At 34.5% G+C, this 24,438-nt stretch overlaps 1 protein-coding gene across 5 annotated transcripts in view; it reads left to right on the forward strand.

Moving 5' to 3' along the window:
* XRCC4 (X-ray repair cross complementing 4) overlaps positions 1–24,103 on the forward strand; it is a 273,654-nt gene extending 249,551 nt beyond the window's left edge. For all 5 annotated transcript variants that reach the window (XM_012477569.2, XM_064376101.1, XM_012477571.3 and 2 more), the window contains exon 8: positions 23,441–24,103. In XM_012477569.2, coding sequence (XP_012332992.2) covers positions 23,441–23,552 — 112 coding nt within the window. In that variant the 3' untranslated portion in view covers positions 23,553–24,103. The remainder of the gene's footprint in view (positions 1–23,440) is intronic.
* Positions 24,104–24,438: the final 335 nt, after the last annotated feature.

The following is a 24,438-nucleotide window of genomic DNA, read 5'->3' on the forward strand; positions in this document are numbered from 1 at the left end:
TTTGATTATTTTACCATTATTTATAGGTTCACTTATTTATCATCAAATCCCAACAAGATTTTTGCAAGCTGTTTCTGAAATTTACATAGAAGAACAAAAGAGTAAGAATAACCGAAGCAGTCCTGAAGAAGAATAAAATTGGGAAACTTTTTCTACCAGAATCATGATTTATTATATAGGAATAATAGTAAAGCATGATATTAACACTGGGATAGACAATGGATAAGTGAAAGAATCAAACAAGACATGCATATATGCAAATTTGGCATATGACAAAAGTAACAATAAAATTCACTGGAGAAAGAATCAACTATATAATAAATAATACTATGACAATTGAGTTTCTATTTTTAATTTTTTCATTTTTCTTATAGAGATAGGGTCTCACTATGTTGCCCAGACTGGACTTCAACTCCTGGCCTCAAGCAATCCTCCCAGTTAAGCCTCCTTATTAGCTGGGACTGCAGACATGTGCTACTCAGCAAGTTGTTTTTTTTTTTAAAAGAAATAATGAAAATTTGATGCCTTCCTCACACCTACATGAAAACAAATGTCAAATGAATTAAAGGTGTGAATATAAAATGCAATAGTTCAGCACTTTTAAAAGAAAACACAGGAGAAAAGTTTTAAAATCTTCAGAGAATATATTCTTAAATAAGGCTGAAAGAGTGCAACCCCACAGAAGAAAAATGTGTAAATTTGACCACAGTAAAACAAAGAGCATTGGTACATCAAAAGACATTATAAAGAAAATGACAACCCATGTAGTGAGAGAAAATATTTGCAACCCATATAACTGACAAAGAATTGGTATTCTCTAAGTCAATTAACTAAAAGCCAAGAAAACAATAGTAAAATGGCCCAGAGAGTTATTCAGACATTCCAGAGAAGAAATGCACAAATAGTTTTGAAACATATAAAAATATGGTGAACATCATTACCTCTCTATAAAACACTTATTAATTTCAAAGGGTAAAAGAGAAACTTTTCAGTAGAAAAGCCTGATAACCTTGTGATCACAAGTCAACATCATCAGTAATGGTACAAATTGAAACCGTATACCACCTTGATCAAATGAAATAGAAACACAACAGCACTTCTGAAATAGTCCTGCCAAAGGTGCACAACTGTAATCAAACCATGAGGAAATCTCAAACAGACTCAAATTAAGTATATTCTATTATATCAGCTGACCAATTATCATCAGAAGTACCTCAAGAAATGACTGAGAAACTAAGGAAGAAGCCTAAAGTGATGTCACTGCTAAAGTATTGTGTGATTTGGGCCGTTTTGAGGTAAAGAACGTTAGTGGAAATGGAATGGAGGTTGAAAATTAGATGGTGGCAATGTATTGATGTTAATTTAACATTTTGGTGGTTGTATTGTGATTAAGTATGAGAATGTTTAGAAGGCCATTTATGGTCACCAGATACAGAACTATTCAGAGGTAACGTGGGCATCATGTTAGCAACTTATTTTCAAATAATACTCTTCCTGTAACTTCTCTCAACATAAAAGAGAATTTTTTAATCCTACAAAAAGGTATAATTTTAAATCATTTTGGCAAATATTTAAAGTTCTGACAATATGAAGTATTGGAAAGGAATTGATCAACAGGTACTCTTATACAGTACTAAAGGAAGTAGAAATTATTTCAGACACTTTGAAAAACAATTTGGCATCATTTTGTAAAAGATGTTAAACATTCACAAACAGTATGGCCCAGGAATTTATACTATGCAAAGAGAATGTCAAGTATATATGTTCCAAAAAATTATATGAAAATGTTCATAGCAGCAGTTTTTGTTTTAGCAAAATAATAATAATAAATTATATAATCACACAAGACAGTATTATACAACATTGAAAATTTAAAATATTGATAAATGAATTGTAGTTACCTAATGGTGGGTATGAGAAGAAAATCACAGAAGGCTAGCTACAGTGATTCAATTTTTATAAAGCTCAAAAATACAGCAGCATTTATACAAGCGATTATTTAGGAATATGTATACATGTAATAAAACTTTTCTTTTTAAGGCAAGGGGATGATGAACACAATATAAGAGAGGATTATACCTATGCGGAGAGGCAAGGGGAGCAGATTGGCTATAACTACATTGGTCATTTTAGGTTCTTAGGTTAGGTGGTAACTTTGCAGGAGTTTAATATACAATTATGCCCCATAACATGTATATTACATATTATGTCTATTATATGTATATGTATCAAATATTACATAAATATTTTTGAGTAACTGAAATCATTGAGGAGCAATTTAAGATAGCAGGTTTGGGTTTTCCCTTTTAATGCTGGTAAGAAAACATTTTAAGGCTGGAGAGAAGGGGGAAGCCATAGCAAGATCTGTCTGTCAGGACATTTTTTTTGACTAATGTAGGCAAACAGTAAACACAAGAAAACCCTGGGACTGCAAAATTAAAATATTTATTGGTATTATATCTCAGGGGCCCTGGTTATTTGAGACTATTTAAAACTATCCCTACCTCACATTAAAATACAGCAGGAATAGATAGATGTACTACTCTAGTCACATTTAATGCTGTGTGTTCTCCTGGTATAGTTTAACCAAAGTTCTCAATAGAAGTAGATTTTAGTGTGCTGATTTTTTTGGTTTGTTTTAAAGAGTCTGAAGCAGAAAAACGCCTCCAAAAAGTATTTGCTCTTAAGTATAGAGTTCCATTTTTATTTGTCAGGTAGTGCTCCAACACATGAAGAAAACAAGCAAATTGATTATGTAAAAAGGTAGACAGCTTTATGAAACACAGACTAGTGACCCTTGGAGCTCTAAGACTCAGTGTTATAAAACATAGATGCTTCCTGACAGCTTTTTCATGTACTTTATTTGCATTGAGTCCACATATATGGTATTGGGTAGGACTTGATCAACAAGAACTCGTATGTACTGCTAAAGGGAGAGGAAATTAGTTCAGACACTTTGAAAAACAATTTGGCATCATTTTGTAAAAGACATTAAACATTCACAACAGTATGACCCAGGAGTTTATACTATGCAAAGAGAAAATCCATATATATGGAGTCAGTGCAAACATTTAAACTATATGCAAAATAAAACTTTCATAGTAGTTCATTATTGAGCTCACATTCTGAGATATTGTAAATGAATGTTTACCCTACAGTCATTGATTAGATAGATAAGAGTTGTGTGGTCACTAAACATTTTATTTTCTGTTGAAATAAAATTCTTTGAAGAGAAAATTATAGAATGTAAACTTTATTGGCACAACTTTTCCTAGTAAGAAACAGAAATAGATATCTGTCCCAAAGATAATTGACTGAAAATTTATAATCATCACTTCATTACAAGGATAATAGAGCAAAGCAGCATTAGGAGAGTTGATATTTGAACATCTCCAAATACTAATTTTTGTATTTTCCACTACTTCAGGATAGATAGTACCATATGGCTTCAACATAAGTGGAGTGAACCTGTTACTAATAAACCTAGGACTGATGTGTAATTACGTTTTCTGTGATTCATCTGTGAAACACCCTGGGTTATTTTACATGGAAGCATCTGGTTCACATGTGTCCAGTGGTTATTCGGTGGTGACTGACATCTGTATTCTTCTAATAAAGTCCCAGTTGCACAGATGTGAGCTGTTGCCTTCTTATAAAGACAAAACTTACAATTGAAAAATCATAACCTTAACTCTTCTTGAATATGAACATTTCAGTCTTCTATACACACACACAGAGAGAGAGAGAGACAGAGAGAGACGACGGACCACTTACACTGTGTCTGGAAAATAATATAAATATTTCATGCAGTGTCTTACAATCATTGGACATATGTATGTAGGCACCTTTATCTCTTTTTATGTTTGTTTATAGCATAGCATCTGTTTTAGATTGTAAGCTCAAAGAAGGCAGTGACCATGTCAATTTAATATTATACAGACAGTGTCCAGTAAAGCATAATTCACTTTTGAGTGCTTGCTAAGTATTTGTCAGTCAAGATGTGATGTTAATGACTTTCAGGAAAAATGGAGTTTATAATCTGACTGTAAACACCTTTTCCACTTTAAGAGATATTTGCTGTAGATGGACTGGCTTCTTATTTCACTCATAATTAGACAGGTAATACCAAAAACTATGTTGTTTTCAGCAGAATTAATTTATGTTAGAATAATTCTCTAGGGATGTGTGATATATGTGATTTTAAAGTGATAGACTTCAAGGCAAGTTTCATGAGGGAAGTAGCATTTTAGCTCAGCCTTCGAGGATAGATAGAATTTGGACACATATAATGAAGGGGAAAAGAAGGAGAGGCATTGGTGAGGAGCATGGAGGAGGCAGGTAGGCATGGGTTCAAGTCCTTCCTCAGCCAATAAGTTATGAGACCTCAGTAAATCAGTATGCTATCTAAGAGTTTGTTTTCTCATCTGGAAAATAAAGACTATGTTACTGTGACAATTACATGCATAAGAAGCTTAAACACAGCGCTTGGCATAAGGCGAACATTTACTACTTTTGGATGGCTGTTAGTCTTAGGACAAATTAGCCATTTTGAATAGGCTTTCAACAGAATTTTGAATATCGAACTTAAAAAAAAAGTACTTAGAGAGAAACTCCAGGCTATGTGTGAAGATCTAAAACTTCTATTGGAATTCTTATTTGCACAGAGAAAAGTCAAGATACACTTCTTAAGTCATCTTTTTCCCTCTTAAGTTAGTCTTTTCAATTACATGTGTGGCAGAGTGACATCAAAGTATAGTCACGTATACTCAAAATATCAATATAATGAATATAATACTTTCAATGTGTGAGTTACCTTTCTTTCTTAGTCCTTTCATTTGTCTTCTGCATGCTAGACTTTTAAGTACTGTGGGCTCTGAATCCTGTGAAAAACACCTGTTTGCCTGATTTTCAAGTTAATAATAACCATTTATTTTATGTGTAAGAAAGAGTTTGCCCTATACACTTGCATAAGCAGACACAAAATACTTATCATCTGTAAAGGTCATGTGACATCCTCTAAATTCCTCAAGAAGAATTAACAAAAATAGCACTCGGTATATAATTATGAAGTTCACCTCTCAGCATAGTATCAAAACTTTTTATCACTGGCAAGGACGGGCACGGGGGCAGTGATCTCTAAAGAGAAACTTAAAGAATTTATAATCACTTTCTGTTTTGGTAATATGCAAATCTTTTACTAAATACTCTCTTTATTCCTCCAAGATTTAAACCTTTTTTTTTCCCCAGGTTTATATTTATAGGAACAACCACTGTGAGGGTTGTTTCCATTAATGTCTTTTTTTTTTTTTTTTTTTTTTTTTGAGACGGAGTTTCGCTCTTGTTACCCAGGCTGGAGTGCAATGGCGCGATCTCAGCTCACTGCAACCTCCGCCTCCTGGGTTCAGGCAATTCTCCTGCCTCAGCCTCCCGAGTAGCTGGGACTACAGGTGCGCACCACCATGCCCAGCTAATTTTTGTATTTTTAGTGGAGACGGGGTTTCACCATGTTGACCAGGATGGTCTCAATCTCTTGACCTCGTGATCCACCCACCTCGGCCTCCAAAAGTGCTGGGATTATAGGCGTGAGCCACCGCGCCCGGCCCCATTAATGTCTTTGTATCTATGTTGTACTTTAATTTTTCTATAGTAAAAAGTCACATCATATCAAATAGAACTTTCATTTTTAAAAAATTTAATTTCCAGGTAATGAAAAAGCATATAGACTACTCTCTTGGTTGTAAGACCTACTTCTCCTTCTGACATTCCTAGGAATAAAAACTTTCAGTGACTATAGTGTTATAGTCAATTATTATCAGTTAGAATTACATAGACCATTTACCTTAAGAACATTACCTAGAAGGAGTATATTCAAGGATGTTCATTGAAATGTGGTTTACAATGGGCATTTACCTTGTTTTTGATTTCAGACTATGAATCAATAATTAGTTATATTTTTAAGGTGCCTCAATGTAACAGATACTATGAGGTTATTAAAATGATCAAATATTATGTAGACCTGTAATTATTGACAAAGAAAGATATTCACCAACGAATTATTAAGGGAAAAATGGTACTTTTATAATACAATTACTTTTTAAAAGATTATGTATATATGTACATTATGTATATGTGTGAGTATATGTATATATATTTAAGACAGACACTAAAATATCAACAGGTGAAGGCACAGAGGATTATATTTATTTTGTTCTATGTTTCTGAATTTCCTAAAGTTTTTGCAATGTATATGTAGTAATTCACATACCAAAAAATAAATAATTTTTGTTGTTACTGGGATCTACATAGGATTTAGAATTTCTGTGGTGTTTGAAATCCTAGTCTTCTTAAGAAGTGATAAGGGAAATTCATTTATTTGTTTTTGCCAAATATTTATTTGAAGTAGTAACCATTTCACCCTAAGGAATATTATTTGTTTATGATTCAACATTCAAAATAAATTAAGGAGCTGAGAGAAGATAGAAAATTTAAATTTATAACTTTGGGTGAAACCTAAAACCTGCACTAGTCTCCTCTGTCCTCAGAATACAACAGAATTTTAGACCTAGAATGGACCTGCAAATGCAGAAATGGCCTATTAACCCACCCTACCTAAATTTTAGATATTTACATTGGGTTTGTTTGGGTTAGAAGGGTCTATCATTATTTTAATAAAGTAAAATTTATTTAAAATATAAACAAACTTTTTTCTTAAATATACACTGGCCTGATATAGCAATCAATTCAGTTTTCATTATGAGAAAAATTGCTTAGGACAACAATTATTGTTGTTAGAAAAAGAATTACTTATAATTATTAATAGCAAAGTATTTTTTACAGATTATGGGAAATTATAGTACACATTGAATAGTATTTTGTGTGTAACATGAGAATTTTTATGTACATATCTACAAATACAAAAAAAGCCTTCTGTAAGAGAAGATGTGTTCCTGTCATTAGATTTAGAACTTGAAATGGATTTTTAATCCTACAAATCAGTACTTTGTACATTCTTCACTATAGCATGTTATAATTCATTGTTTAAATATATTTTTGGTCAACTAAATTGTGAGATTTTCAAGGACAGGAGTGTTGTTTATCTTTTCATCTCAGAGGCTAGCACAATGCCTGACACTGAGAAAATATTAGTTGAAATAAGGAATGTATGAAAAACAGGGTTTTACAATTGAGTTGACTATTAATTAAGTTTTTATGATTGCTACCTCTAATAGCTCATCTATATCATAGACTAAGTAGTCTTCATAGAATGGTCTGAAAAACTCTGTTATGTATAACATTTCTGAAAAATGTGTCCTGATTTTAAGTTTGAAAATAAGCTTTTTAAAAAAATGACTATTTCTTAAGTTGCAAATCTCCTGTATGTGGAAAACTACACATAAACAACCATGATTCTTGCCTTCTGAACACTTAATGTTCTTATGGATGTTTTTTTTTAATTGTTCCTTTTAGTCACTTCCAAATTTCTTTGTTATAGAAAAGTGTTCAGTGATAAAAATAGGAAATATTGAACATTCTTTTTCTCTTATATGACAAATGGACTTATTTTTATAGAAGGCAATAAAATAATACTTTAGCCATTTAAAAATATTAAGATTTAAGATTTTTTTATCATCTGTAGGAGCCCAATAACATTTTGAAGGGAGTTTTGGAAGTTTATATATTTTAAGGGAAATTATGATCAGACTGTTGAATCCAGCTAAATATTTTTCATGCCTGTTTATAGCCTATTCAATTTCCATGGTTGTCTTTTGGGGCTGCATGTGAATTTATATATGACAACTTTCCTAATTCCAAACAACTGTTAGCATTTCTTGGTTTAACATTTTGATTTCTGTTTATGCTTTCTGATTTTTGAAATGTGATTCTTTTTATTGGTTGGTTATTGAGTGTGCGATTGACAGTAATAATATCCTATTGATAATGGGGTCACATTTCAGAATAAAGGATGTCTAGAGCTGAAGACTTTATGTCAGCTTTGAATTACGTAAATTATCAAGAAAGAAGTATGATTGCTTGTTTGTCCTGTTGTTTCTCAATAGCCATATATAAGAGATTAAAATTAACTAACATTTGTAAACCTTTAATAATAATAATTTAATGAAACATAGGTTAATAGAAAACCCAGCTAACTGGTCTTTCAGTAGTTGGCCTGTGAGTGTACATGTGCTGAGAAGTTGACCAGCATTTGTTAGTGAGACTTTTAGCCATTAGGTTTGAAACACCATTCATGCAACCACAACTCTCTCTTCCCAATCATTCCAGTACAGTAGGATATAACTAAACTAATGGTGTTAGTGTGAACTTGTAAGCATTTAAATTTATAGACATCCAAAACTACTTGAAACAATAAACGATTGAGGTTACCTCATAATGGAAAGTGAGCCAACTACTGACCAGCAATAGTTGTAAGAAATTAAAATTTCTTTTCTGAGCCATAAATGAGGTTTAAATCTTTTTCTATGTGATGATATTTCTAAAAAGTTTATAATGTTGCCCTTCTGATTTAAAATGGATTTTATTCTGTGTAAATTGTATATGAAACTCACTATAGCTTTTTCACACTCAACTCTAAGAGAATAAAGGCAAATGCCCTTGACAAGAGGATATTTGGTAAATTTATTCAATAGAATCTCAGTTCTTTATTCTAAGGAATTATTCTTAATTCTGAATGAAACGATTCTAAATCATTGTCCCTGTTCTCAAGTAACTTACAATATAAGTAACAAAGATGTCCACAGTTAAAGTCTATGGTTGACACTCCTTCCTTTGAGAGGCAATTTCAATATGCATGGGCTTTTTGACTCATTTATAAATAGTAGAATGCAGGAGAAGTGATGCTGCGTGATTTCCGGAGGCCGCATCAGAAAAGGCAACCTTGTGCTTAGAGCCCCAAGCTTCTATGTGTCAGACTACCTGAGACTAGCAAGGAAACCACACCACTGTACTCTCCAGTAGCCAGCCCTAGTCTTTGAGGCCTTCCAACCCATCCACCAGATAGGAGTTAAAGAGCTTTTGGATGACTCTCAGCCTTGTTTCAACCCCAGCTTTCTAGTATTCCCAGCTAAGGCACTGACACCATGGAGCAGAGACAAGCCATCCACTCTGTGTCTTGTCCAAATTGCAGACTCATAGATAATACAAGCCTAACAAAATGGTCTTTATTTTATGCCACTAAGTTTGGGGTGGTTTATTACACAGCTGTGATTACTGGAACAAAGACTTACTTGATTTAGTATATACTATGGGTGAATAGGAGATAATGACCTTCTCTCCTGGAAGAGCGTGGGAAGCTTCACAGAACAATGACATACCAACTTGGCAAGATAATGACCTTCTCTCCCGGAAGAGTCGTGGGAAGCTTCCCAGAAACAATGACATATGAACTTGGCTTTGAATGATGAGTCTACTAAGAAATCTACTAAGTAAAGAAGGTAGAAGAGTCCTAAAACTGAGAGAGCTGTGTGGAATAGCCTGGAGGTTAAGAGAGAATCGTGTGTTTGGTGGATGAAAAGAAGTTTGGTATGGAAAGAGCATTAGATAGAGCCGGAATGGCGGTCAAGAAGCTAGAAGTTGTACAATAATTTTTTTGTTATGCCAAGGAAATTTCAACTGTAGCCTGGTAGGAATAGAAAGTAATAATCAATTTGCCTTGTAAAAGGATAACTATCAGTAGTGTGGAAGGTAGGCTAAAAGGCAAAGAAGTGGAAGGCAAGGAGAACAGGTGATAGTTATATACATCGTTCAGATGACAGACGATTGAAGCTGAGTTATGTAGCTTTCTTGCAATACCAAAGTAAGATCAGTTAGTTAACAATGATTGAATTGGTAAATTATGTGTTGAATTCATATGGTCAAGGCATAATAATTAGAGGCTACAGTCCATCCTGCATTTTGGTAAATTAAATCAATGCCTTTATAAAACATTAATTTTATTAAATTTATTAACATTGCTGAATGACATCTAAAAACTTCCTCCAGTATGAATTTTGAAGAATTTTTATTTTTTAACCTCATTTTTATATTTTCATTAAGCCATTGATTATAGTAGGACATTTAAAGAAATTAGACCACATTGTATCAGCTAATGACTAATGGAACCATGTTATGCACACTCTGTTCCTCAGAATGAACATTAGTTCAGAGTAAAGTTCTGAAAAGATTAGTACTTTGTGTAATCATAAAGATTTTACATTGAAAAAATATATATAGTATGTTTAGTTAATATGGTTATGTGAACATAACACACAGCTGTGGTCAGCAGCTTTCTGTATGGATTTGATTGACTTTTAACTAGCATTTGAAGTTACTTCACATATTTTTAGTGCGATAAATAAAAGTTCGGTAGTAACATATAAATTTTTATTGAAATCATAATATCATATATATTAAAGACTTCTCCAGGGCAAAAAAATGGTTGGATAGGTCTTGCTCCAGTAATTCTGAGCATAGACTGTGTCCCCATGACATGGGCTGCCTCATCTACACAGCAAATTGCTACCAATTGTGGAATACAGTGATTTGTTTTAAAAGCCTTCTGCCTCCTTTTACATTTTGGTTTTCCTTTACAGTTTCGTTATATTTAAAACATCAATTTAAAAGTTTAATATTTTTAATTCAAAATCAAAAGTGACATAAATTTATAGATTATTTCCATCTGCCTTCTCTAGTGCTGACTCCTTTTTAACATCTTTAAGAAAGAACGCCTCTCAGAATTTGAACAGTCTTGCTTTATAGACTTGCTTTACATTCACACATAAGTCTTCTTTAAAAATTCAGGCTGCAAAATCATCCTTAGTCAACCATTTCATGAAAAGCCTAGAGAAATATTCAGCAGAGCATTAAACCAAGTATGAAGCCCTTCTAAAGCTTGTGGCCCCGTGTGATTGACAGCACAGGTCACATTCCTATAACGGTTCTTTAACAACCAGCCTTGCTCTTTAGAATTGCTGTAGTGAAACACAGCATTCTGTTTTGTTATCCCCTAGACAAGGTCTACTATAAGTATGTATTTAAGGGAATTCAGTAGGTCAGCATTACTTCTGCCTTGGATTGATTGTTTGGTCATTTTAATTCCCATGTCTCGAGCTCAGTCTTTGACCCACAATAGACCCTCAATAAGTAGTGGATGGGTAAGTGGTAGATTATAGTGGTCGCCAGCCTGTCTCAATGATTCTGGTTCAGTTATCTCTAGATAAGACCCAATGTCCGTTTCTTTGAGCTACAGGTCATGTTACACTGACCTTGCAGATCCCTCTTCCATCCAGCTTGGGGGATTCCTTTTAACTCTGGGCCTTGCATGTCTTGCTCTTACTCAACCTATCAACCTATTTCTCTATTCAGTTTTTCTGAAACCTGTTTAATTTACAGATTGGAATAATAATTGAGCCCTAATAAAAAAGTTAAGACTAGAGTGGTAGGCAGAATAGTGCACCACCTACCCCCTTCCCCCAGAGATCTCTACGTCTTAGTTCCTGGAAGCTGACAATATGTTAGACCATGTAGCAATGGGAAATTAAGGTTGCAGATGGAAATTAGGTTGAAAATCAGCAGACCTTAAACATAGTGAAATTATCCTGGATTATCCAATTAAGTCCAATATAATCACAAAGGCCCTTAAGTGGAAACGAGACGCAGAAGAAGAAAGTCAGAGGGAGAGATAAGCCTAAACAAGCAATGTCAGAATGATGTGTAGTGAGAAGGAGTCCACCTGTCATTGCTGGCTTTGAAGACAGAGGAAGGAGGTGGTCTCTACAAGCTAAACACACACACACACACACACACACACAGACACACACACACACACACACAGAAACAGCTCTCCACTAGAACCTCCAGAGAGAACACAGATCTGCCAACTTCTTGACTTTTGATCAGTAACATCTGTCAGACTTCTGACCTCCAGAACTATAAGATGATAAACTGGCATTGTTCTAAGGCATTATGTTATGGTAATTTGTTGCATCAGCTATAGGAAACAAAAACAGCTCATTCCACGCTATGGTGAAACTATCACCCTTGGTCCCAGTTTAGAAATCACTAACCTCCATGGCTGGTATTATTGTCTACCCATGTGTTTGTCACTTCTCTTGAAAGCCAAAAGTAGAATTCTGTCTTCTTTTTTTGTGTATTTCTGTTTCCCTTCACTGAACTACTAAGTTTATGGTTTCAGACTAATGGATGTTGTTTTCTTGGCAAAGAATGTAATACAGCCTATTCCAGAAGACACTTGTTTCTTGGGATGTTAGTGGTGAAGAGATTGTGAGAAAAGAGGCCTCTGCCACCAAATTCATTTGAAAAACCTAGGTTAAACAAGGTTCTTTGTTCTTTAAGCACTTATAGAAATATAATCTATGTATAAGGTTTTTTTAAAAAAAAATCCCAACAATTTAAGAGAATATTCAGCAAAGGTATCCCTCTCTCAGTCAAAATTCCTCTCAGCAGTTACCATTTACCTGTGTATCCTCCCAGAGCTATTCTAGACATGTGAGCACATATGCACACATAAAACATACACATATACGCATGCACATATGTGTATAATATATATACACACACATTCTGGTTTCCTGTACACACTATTCTATACTTTGCTTTTGTTTTTTCTAATAAACGGGTTTCCTAATTAACAGAAATCAGAAATTTGAGTTTATAATATGTATACAAAAGACTAAGAGAAAGACTTAGTGGATGAAAATAAAAATTTTCTAAACATTTTGGACAACAGATTTTTTTAGAGAATATCTTACAGAGCTACCTTTTGAGACACACTGCACACAACCGAACTGCCTTCCTAAGAAGAAAAAACATCCTCTGGAGTAAAAATAAGAGTTTAGTGATGACCCCCCATTCCCATTAGGATGGTATAGTGTAAAGGATATGGATTTTGGATTTTAACCTAGGCTGAAATCCTGGCTCCATTACCAACTTGACTGCCTGCTAACCCATGCTTACTAGCTATGTGGTTTTGGGTACATTGCTTAACTTTATTGAGCCTTCTTGTTAATACATTCTCATGTATTCAATAATTTGTTATTTAGTTAATACATGCGATCAGTGGAATATTTATGTGCTAAATATTGTTCCAAGTCAAATAAAGCAGAATCACCCCAACTGGAGAGGCTTCTAGGCTAGTGAGAGAGGTTTCATTTGTAGCATAGCAAGCAGCAGTAAGCTCACAGATCCCCTGGTCTGTCTTAAAGGAAAAATTTTTCACCAAGGTGACAGTTTTTCACTTTTATAGGCATAGATCAACAGTAGCAAATGTCACCTATATGATCTCAAAACTTGAAATTTATGCAAGATGTTTTGGGTATTGATTTTTTAAGTGTACTTTGTTATTGATTAATGAATTATCAGAACAATTTATTTATTTGGATAAATACAGCAAGAGTGACAAAATCTTTAGTCACTATGAAATGATGAAATTTCTGTGTAAGTGGCCGGTGTCTTTGTAGATTCTGGATATATTTATCTTAGTGATTGACTTTAAAATTTGAATTCTCCAGAACTAGATACTCATATTTTCAAGTCTATATTGTGTATTTTACAGGAAAATTTTAGAATTCTCCTTCTTTTTCAATATCTGTAAAGCACGTCAATTCATTTTAACATTAAGTGTATTTACTCTTTATTATTCTTTTTGTCCCATTTCCATTTCTTCATGCTCTTAATGAATTTAAATAGCAAAATCATATTCATTAGAAGAAGATATCTTTAGGAATTTAATTAAAAATAACAAATGCAATTTCTTTTCTTTGCCATTTTGTATGCCAGAAAGTTTCAGCTTCTCTTTTTATTTTCTCAGGCCAACAAAATGACGTGTAGGCCTAGTGAATTCCAGGCAATGTTCAGCACTGGTTTTACTGAATCTGGATGACTTCAGTCTGTTAATTTATTTAGGAGATGGTTTTGGTTTTTATAAGGTCAACTAGAATTTTGTAGGCTACTTTTCCCACTTATTCTAAGATCGATTTTTTTAAAATGCTGACATTTAAAAATTGAAAATACAGTGGTAACTTTGGTGATGTCAAATCTTTAAGCACATTATTTAAAACTTTTCCATTTAAGAGGTGTTTCCATAATTGAGTTTATTTCATAATGGGAATTCTGTTAAGGTCAACCTGATAGCTGCTTAGTTATTTAATAGCAGAAAGTACCTGATATTTTAATTTGGCTGTTTGTTAAGGTCATTTCAATTAAAGTTTGATCTGATATGTCCTAAAAACAAACCGTAAATTATTTTGCTTTTTTTTTTTTAAACCAAATGATGTGTGCCCTGTCCAGTGCTTAGGATGGATTCTCAGTGTGTACACTGTCCTTACCTTACCTCTCATTTTCATCCCTCTCCCCATATCTGAGCTTTTCCCTAATCCCAGGGTAAGGTTGGTGATCAGGAGGATGGATGCCAGGGAAGTTTGTGATAAAACAAAGATACGTATTTTTGTTATTTCAACATGAGTAAAACAGCTGCCTCAGAATGCCCTGCCATGGTGGATAAGCAGGAATTGACCATTTGCTGGCTTTTTTGCTGTGACTGCTGCAGTCCAAGAATTTGAGACTTCATTCTCCTCGAAAACATTGCCTGTAATAAATCATGAACTTAGCAGTATTCTTCAAGGCTATTCTTCTCAACTCCAGATAATTTACAGTAGGTGAGACTAATTAGCCTAAAGTGTATTTACAGGTTTGTCAGTCAGAGTTGTATAGAGAACCAGCATTTGGGTGACAAGTGGGCACAGTGCAAGATGTGGGCACACAAAATAAACTTGGCCCTTGGCTTCTGTGACAGCCTTTCTCCCTGGTTTTACTCATTTTTCAAGTTGTTCCTTTCCAGTGTCCTTTGACTCATTTCTTTCTCTAGCTGTCTATTCCTAAAATGTTAATATTCGCCACTATTTCTTACTAAATCTTGTCTCTCTGATGGTCTCTTCTCTGGGTGATCATTTTAGCTCACTCATTTGCCTTATGCCTTATGGCAATGACTGCTGTCCCAGTGCATCTAGTCCAGACATCTCTTCTGAGCCCTATACCTGTGTATTTGTTAACCTACTCAACATATATCTCCATTTAGATATCCTTCAGGCAGTTCAGACTCACCTGTTATATCTGAAACTGAAGTCTTTATGCCTATTACTAAACCTTCTCCTCTTCTATATCATGGTCTTCACAACAGCCAAAGCTACAAAATCTAGAATTCTGAGAATATTGTCATGGAAGAGAAATAATAAGATCCAGAACCATTCTTTCATGAAATAGCAGATCAGATCCAAAAGTATTATGTACATACATACACAGATACACTGACACATATCTCATACACACAAACACACATACACACACACACCACTGTTCAAAGAGTAATATTGCATAGTTTTGTATGGTTTTGAAATTTAAATACATATAATCATTTATTTAAATATGTGTATTTTTTTTTAAGAGATGGGGATCTCACTCTCACCCAGGCTGGAATGCAGTGGCATGATCACAGCTCACTGCAACCTCAAACTCCTGGGCTCAAAGGATCCTCCTGCTTCAGCCTCTTGAGTAGCTGGCACTACAAATGTGCACCACCACACCAGCTAATTTACTTTTTACTTTTTTTTTTTTTGTAGCGACAGAGTCTCACTGTCTTGCCCAGTAGTCTGGTCTCATACTTCTCATACTACTAGGCTCAAAGGATCCTCCCGCCTCAGCCTCCCAAAGTGTTAGGATTACAGGCATGAGCCTTGCTCTTTTGCTCAACATTATGCTTAAGATTCATATATGTGTATAGTAGTATAATCTAGTCCATTATGTGAAAATTTAATAATTCATTTGCCTGTTTTCCTGTGGAGAGACATTTGGGTAGTTCCTGCATTTCACTGTTGTAAACAATTCATCTATGATTGTGCACCTATCTCCTGATACATATATGCAAATGTTTCTCAAAGGAATGTACCTATGAGTGGAATTCCTAGGTTATAGGTACATATACCTTCATATACCTTGAAAGTTACTGCCAAATTGTTTTTTAAAATGGTATCAAACATTTGCACTCCTACCAGCAATAATTTATCTAGTTATTCCACATCCTCCAAAATCTTTGATATTATTGTATGTTTTAATTTTTTCTAATCTGGTGTAAAATATTTCACACTGGCTTTAATTTGCATTTCCTTGGTCACTAATGAAGTTGAGTTTACTATCATATGCTTATTTACCCCCATTGTTCCCCCTTTTTTAATTTTCTGTAGTGTTTGGCATATGTTTTGGTTTTTAAAAAATCCTTTGTAAGAGTTCTTTGGATACTAATTATTTGTTACTAGCGTATGTTGTAGTATCTCCTCACAGTTTGTCACTTGTCATTTCATTCTCTTTAAGGTATCTCTTTAAGTAAGTAAGAAATACTTACTTCAAATGCAATTCAATGTATCAATCTTTATCTTAATGGTTTTCAATTTCTGCCTTCAACAAGCTTTCTTATTTCAAGATACTAAAGACATTCCCCTTTATTTTCTTCTAAAAGCTTTAAAGTTTTGCCTTTCTCACTGAAGTGTTTAATTTACCTGGAATCATGCCTATTTGACTTCTGACACAAAAAATTGAATTGTATATGTGTTGTATAGATAGAGATAGAGTTTGGCCTCATAAAATTAGTTATTTTATCTAAAATAACAATTGACTTTTTAAATTTAAAATCATGGTTGTCTCAGAAGTCAAACAAACGTGATTCTTCAAGTGTTATGGTGTCATCAATCACTGTTTATTTTCCTGGACCTCTTTCTTTGTTCTGGTTGGTACCTTTGACATATTTCAGAACTATTATTCTCAGAATATGTTATAAAATATAAGTAACTCTAAACAATACTAATGCTTCTCGTTTGACTAGGAAAGGATTGCTATTCCAGCCATAGTGATACTCATCTTAAATGTTGCTGAGAAAATGTCTTTACAAAATGAGATACATATCATTTTAAATATCTTACTAATTCAACTCCTAGAAAGTTAAAAGGGAAGTCAATCATTTACTCTAACATTTTTAGAGAAACTTTTCCTGGATGAGGCTTTTTTTAAGTAAATGTAGCTTTTGATCTATGGCATTCATTGTTAATTAGATATGTAGTGTAATTTTGATCAAGTTGTAGTTTGTGTATGTGTGTGTCTGTGTTTTAACACAGTATGAAAATAAACTAATAGAACATAGGAATCTCAGCAACTATATTATTGAGAATATACACCACCTTTTAGTGAGGGTATCATCTGGAGATGCTTTATTATATTCTCTTTATTTGAAAAAAGACTTAGGCTTTAGCCTGTAACTTTAGATTCTTATTCTATCATTAATCTTTCCTCTTTAATTGACATTAATCATTTATTCCACAAATATTTATTGAGAATCTGTATTTTGCAAAGTCGTCTATGCTCAGCTATTCAAGCATAGCAAATTCAGATGCAGGAACTGAAAGAGTTCTAAGACCATTTATAATAACCTCAGCCTTCCACAAATGCAGAAACTGAGGTCCAGTTTCATACTGCGTTAAAACACACACAGACACACACATACAAACTACCTGACCAAAATTTCTATTGAGATTCAGAATATCTAGATTCAAAACATCTCCTGTTGAACCACGTCGTCCACAGAAAACTATCTGAAATACACTGAATGTTAAATATTGATATAATATTTATAGAGAAGCCTAAAGAGATAAGTCACTCTTTGTGAAAAAATTATGTCATATAGTCATTACCTTCAAGCTATTTATAACATTTTTAAGATGAAAAGACACATTTGAAAAAATTAGGTAAAGTAAAAAGTTTAACTGAAAGCTTTCTGAGGGCAGGAGTAACACTTAAATTATATTTGTTCTATTTTCCTAACATAGTGAGCTCTTCATTGTATATAATCAATATGTTCAGTATTGATTAAATAAATAAAACTATATATTGAAATATAAGGTACAGATATTAGGTACTCTAAATGACCAGAGGAAATAAAATGAAATAGGAATATAAAAAAAAAAATTTAAGTCTTTGTGGAAGGTTTAGAATTTAAACAGAGCCATAACTAATGGCTATAATTTCATTCAGAACACCCAAGTTTCCAATTACTTGTTTCTCTCACTTTCTATTAAAACTTTATATACAGGTTCTCTGAGTTGTTAATAAGGGTACAAGCATTGGGTAAGTGCTCCTATTCTAAATGGGAGAAATTGGCCAAAACAATGGAGCTACAGGCCCCATGCAAGTCTGAAACCTAACATGGCAGTCATTAAATCTAAAAGCTCCAAAATAATCTCCTTTAACTCCATGTCTCACATCCAGGGTGCAGTGATCCAAGGGGTGGACTCCCAAGACCTAGGGAAACTCTACCCCTGTGGCTCTGCAGGCTACAGTCCCCATGGCTGCTTTCACAGGCTGGTGTTGCGTGCCTGCAGCTTTTCCAGATGCACAGCACAAGCTGTTGATGGATCTACCATTCTGGCGTCTGGAGGACAATGGCTCTTTTCTCACAGTTTCATTAGGCACTGTCTCTGAGGGGATTCCAACCCCACATTTTCCATCCAGTCTGCCTTAGTAGAGGTTCTCCATGAGGGCTCTACACCTGCAGCAGACTTCTTCCTGGATATCCAGGCATTTCCATATATCCCCTGAAATCTAGGTGGAGGCTCCCAAGCCTCCTTGCACTCTGCACATCTGCAGGCTTAACACCACATTGAAGCCATTAAGGCTTGGGACTTGCACCCTCTGAAGCAACAGCCCAAGCTGCATTTTCATCCCTTTTAGCCACAGCTGGAACAGGAGCAGCCACGATGCAGGGCGCCAAGTCCCAAGGCTGCACAGAGTAGCGGGGCCCTTGACCTGGCCCACAAAACCGTTATACCTTCCTGGGCTTCCAGGCCTGTGATGGGAGGGGCTGCCATGAAGAACTCTGCAATGCCTTGGAGGCATTGTCTTGGTTATTAATATTTGGCTCCTCTTTACTTGTGCAAATTTTCCATACTTTTATGTTCTGCTTCCCTTTTAAATATAAGTTCCAATTTCAGGTCATTTCTTTGTTCATGCAGATGAGAGTAGGCTTTTAGAAGCAGCCTGGCCACACATTGAATGCTTTGCTGCTTCGAAATTTCTTCCACCAGATACCCTAAATCATCTCTCTCAAGTTCAAAATTCAACAGATCCCTAGAGCAGGGGGCACTATGCCACCAGTCTCTTTGCTAAAGCATAGCAAGAGTGACCTTTACTCCAGTTCCCAATTGTCCATATCACCATCAGCATTTTGGTCACAACAGTTTAACTAGTCTCTAAGAAGTTCCAAACTTTCCCTCATCTTCCTGTCTTCTTCTGAGCCCTCCAAACGGTTCCAACCCCTGTTCATTACCCAGTTCCAAAGTTACTTCCACATTTTCAGATACCTTTATAGCAATACCCCACTTCTCTGGTACCACACACACCATCACAAGAATAGCAAGGGGGAAGTCCACGCCCATGATCCAGTCACCTCCCAAAAGGCCCCTTCTCCAACATTGAGGATTATAGTTCAATATCAGACTCGGGTAGGGACACAGAGCCCAACCACGTCAATGTTTTTGTGTTCCTTTTTATGCTTTTCAGAATTTACAAAAAGTCTAACAATAAAGATTTATTATCTATAAAAATAAAACATTTTTAAGGGTTGTGGAGAGAGTTCTAAATTTACTCTATTGACTTACCATGGATATGAAATCTCAATGATCTCCATTCTGGACAGCTTTTACTGAGTACCTGTTATGACTAGGCAGTAAGAACAGGAGTCAAAATCTATTTCTTAAGCCCCTCATGACCTCAGAAGGAAATGTAAACTGTAAATGGAGCTCCAGGAATCTATTTATTTATTCTTCAGTCTGGTCACTTCAGAGTGGTCCTTTTGTCATATGCTGATTTTTTTCAAACAAAATTGGTAGATCTCTGTGTTCTGATGCACAGTATCTAAATGATGGACACAATTACAGATATCTTTCCATGTCTGACTTTTTAAATATGATTTCAGCTTTTATTTTAGATACAGGGGGTACATATACAGGTTTGTTACAGGGATATATTGAGTGACACTGAGGTTTAGGATAGGGATCTCATCACCCAGGTATTGAGCACAGAGTATTTCAGCCTATGATCCCTCCTTCCCTTGTCCATGTGGTAATCCCTAGTGTCTATTGTTTCCATCTTTATGTCCATGTATAGCCAAATGTTTAGCTCTCACTTATAAGAGAGAACACAGGTATTTGGTTTCTGTTCCTGCATTAATTTGCTCTGGATTATGGCCTCCAGCTGCATCCGTGTTGCTGCAAAGGACATTATCTCATTCTTTTTGATGGCTGTGTAGTATTATGTATATGTATATACATATACATATACAACATTTGTATACATACTATATTTTCTTTACTCAGTCCACTAATGATGGGCACCTAGGTTGATTCCATGCCTTTGCTGTTGTGAATAGTGCTGCAATGAACATGCCAGTGCATGTGTCTTTTTGGTAGAACACTTTGGGATTTTTGAGGAGGTATATTCCCTGTAACAGGATTGCTGGATTGAATGGTAGTTAGGTTTTAAGTTCTTTAACAAATCTCCAAACTCTACTTTCCACTGTGGCTGAAGTAATTTACATTCCTTCCAACAGAGTATAAGTGTCCCCTTTTCTCCGCAGCCTCACCAACATATATTATTATTTGACTTTTTAATAGGCATTCTGATTGATGTTAGATGGTATCTTATTGTGGTTTGCATTTGCATTTCTTTGATGACTAGTGATGTGCAGCATTTTGTTCATATGTTTGTTGGCTGCTTGTATGTCTTCTTTTGAGAAGTGTCTGTTCGTGTCCTTTGCCCATTTTTTAATGAGGCAATTTTGCTTTTTGCTTATTGATTTAAGTTCCTTATAGATTCTGGATACTAGACCTTTGACAGATGCATAGTTCAACAATATTTTCTCCCATTCTGTAGGCCAACTGTTTATTTTGTTGATAGTTTCTTTTGCTTTGCAGAAACTCTTCAGTTAAATTAGGCCCCTCTTGTCAATTTTTGTTTTTGTTGCAATTGCTTTTGGGGACTTAGCCAAAAGTTCTTTGCTAAGGCCAGTGTTGAGAAGGGTATTTCCTAGGTTTTCTTCTAGGTTTTTTATAGTTTGAAGTCTTATGTTTAAATGTTTAACCAATCTTGAGTTAATTTTTATATATGGTAAAAGATAGGGTGATGTGGTTTGGATTGTGTCCCTACCAAAATGTCATGTTGAATTGTAATCCTCAATCTTGGAGAAGGGGGTGGGTGGGAGGTGATTGGATAATGGGGACAGATTTCTCTCTTGCTGTTCTTGTGATAGTGAGTGAGTTCTCATGAGATCTGGTTGTTTCAAAGTGTGTGGCATCTTCTCCCTCCCTCTCTTCCTCCTTTCCGGCCGTGTAAGACAGGCCTGCTTCCCTTTCAGCTTCCACCATGAGGCTTCTCAATCATGTTTCCTGTACAGCCTGTGGAACTGTGAGTCAATTATACCTCTTTTCTTTATAAATTACCCAGTTTCAGGTCATTCTTTGTGGCAATACAAGAATGGACTAATACATAAAGATTCGGTTTCAATCTTCTGCAAATGGCTAGCCAGTTTTCCATGTACCATTTATTGTATTGGGAGTCCTTTCCGCCTTGCTTGTTTTTCCATTTCTTACTTTTAATTGAGATAACTCAGTTATCTCTTTTGCCTAGGAGGAGTATAAGCAACACTAAGACATTTAGGGCCAGAGAAAAATGTTTAATGTGTTTTGAGTTGACAATGAAAACTTATACATGTAATAATTATACTTGTATCCCATACTGTATCATTTTCTCCTTCTTTTGAATATATTTTTAGATATTTAATTATATGTTACAGTAGTTATGTCTGTATTTATTGTTAATTTTAACATTGCAAATCCCAGAGGGTAGTATTTGTCATCTTGGATGCATTAATGCCTAGCACCTTGGCATGCCTGTGATGATAATATTGTCTGAAATTCACTTGCTCAGAATGAGACAGAACATGTCCCAGGTCTAGTGGCAGCCAACCATAGTTAATTGTCTGTAATCGAGATGCCAAGAAAGACTCTGTAATGGATTCATTTCTAATCATCTGTGCAACTAGGTAAGGATACAGGCTTTAAAAAATACTCATCATCTAAACACACTTGATATTTGGGGGTTTTCATTGGTTATTCTTCTCTGCTGTTAGCAAAAACTCTTATGTAGTTTATGCAGTATTAGCAGGTAGTAATGTTTCCAAATATTTTGTAGGAATTTACAAACATTTTCATTTACATCAACTAATTTAATCTTTACACCACTTCTAGGCAAATACTAATATCTCAGTTTTACAGTGGAGAAAATAGAAGTCAAGTTACTTTAAATGACTTGCCTAAAGTTACATAGCTAATATAAAATAGACCTGGGTTCAAACTTATGTTTCCTGACTTCAAGTCCCATGCTTTCTCAACTATACCAAACTGCTGTGACTCCACCCTGGCCTTCGAAGTTGGAAATAGAGAGGTATTACCTAGTATTACTGGGTTAACTGAACCTAATCATAATCTCCCCTAATCATAATCATAATCTCCTCTAATTGTTAATATTAAGCATATTTTATTTCGGTTCCATAGAGAACCACTGACAAGGTTTCTACAAGGATATTAACATACATTCCAAAGCTTTACTTCTGACTGAACTGTTACTCTCCAGCACACTCTTCCTAGACCAATTAATAGTGACCATGACAGTCAGCCTGTTATCTTAGGATTCAAAGAAAATATCTACATAAATAACAGCAGTCAATCCATTGAGGTAGTGACTACAATACTGAACCTGAATAAAATGTAGTTTACTAAATGAAGATATGTGGATTCAATAAATGATATGGACCAACATTTCATCAGCAACTGCTATAAATGTGAAAAATCATAATATTTCATATATGCACACAATCATCATACCCACTAAGGGTAATTCATCTGACCAAAACTTTCTACTGCTAAGAGATTAAAATGCATGTTAATCAGTAGAATTTAAGAAAGCCAGAGTAAAATGTAAATTGTGATGAAATCGTTAAAGGAATAAATTGGAAAACCTTCAGTATCCTGGCATAAAAGCGATTATAGCACAGAGGATAGAATATTTTATTTCTTGACCTTGATTATGAGTATTGTTATAGGTTCTTGAATTGTCCTTAGGTCAGAATAAAGATGGATTAATTCTAAAGCAGTTAGAAAAATTAGTCTCTTCATCTCTTTCCTTATAGTTAATAGCATAGAGAAACAAATCTCTAAACCAATTCTGAAACAGGATTTAACTGTCATTTCACTTATGTGTCTCTTCATTTTCTTATACTCTATAACAGAAGTTTTTAAAAATAAAACTATTTTGATTTTCTTTTTAACTCTAGGCCTGATTCTTCACTACCTGAGACGTTGAAAAAGGAACACATCTCAGCTGAAAACATGTCTTTAGAAACTCTGAGAAACAGCAGCCCAGAAGACCTCTTTGATGAGATTTAACAGTCTCAAAAAACACTTTGATGTTTTCTAGACTATGTTTTCTATTCATTTCTTAAAAATGAAAAAGCAAAATTTCAAGTCAACGGCAGCTATTACTGTACCTTACAATTTAATTACTTACACACTGAGTTGAAACCATTATGCAAAATGGATTACACATGCACATGAAGATACCATTTGTTGATGACACTGCCACATTATTCTAAACTATTCATTCAGCATGCCTATAATTACATAAAATTTCAGACTTTTTGTTGCTAGGGACACATTTATCATATTGATTCACACACAGTATATGTAATAGCTGTCTAACATCCTGTCTAGGAAAATTTTGAAAATAGGACAAATAAAATATCATTTTAAAATGTCTTCAGCTTTTTTTGAATAGTCGTATTCAAACATATTCTGAACATTGATGTTTGAGCGTTTTAATTTGTGTGATGATATGTAAAATATAATTTTAGTTTGTACATAAACAATCTGAAAATCTGATAATAAAATTTTTGATACATTGAAGGTTTTATGTTCTTAATAAAATGTGTTTAGGTTAACTTTTATCATAGTAACGGGTTTTTAGAAACTGCTTATTAATGTAAATGTAGCCCCCTTTTATGGCAAAAGAAAAGCATATTTTTCAGGGATTATTGATAAAAGATTTTTCTTACCTATAAAAGGGCCCTTCTTGAAGAAAAGGACCTTGTCATAGCTGTTTATCTCCAATAACATCTGACACTATTATCTTTATTGTCACCGTTTCTGTTTGTTAACCATTCATTCTGTCTTCACTTCTTACCCATTTAATATCCGTTCCTTCCATGTTACTCAAAGTTAACAACATCAGAGTTAACTGTGACCACCATGTTGCTAAATCCAATGGTTGGCCCAT

This window comes from Aotus nancymaae, unplaced genomic scaffold (assembly GCF_030222135.1).
Source record: "Aotus nancymaae isolate 86718 unplaced genomic scaffold, 86718_ANA_hifiasm-v0.15.2.pri h1tg000014l, whole genome shotgun sequence".
In the NCBI taxonomy this organism is placed as follows: Eukaryota; Metazoa; Chordata; class Mammalia; order Primates; family Aotidae; genus Aotus; species Aotus nancymaae.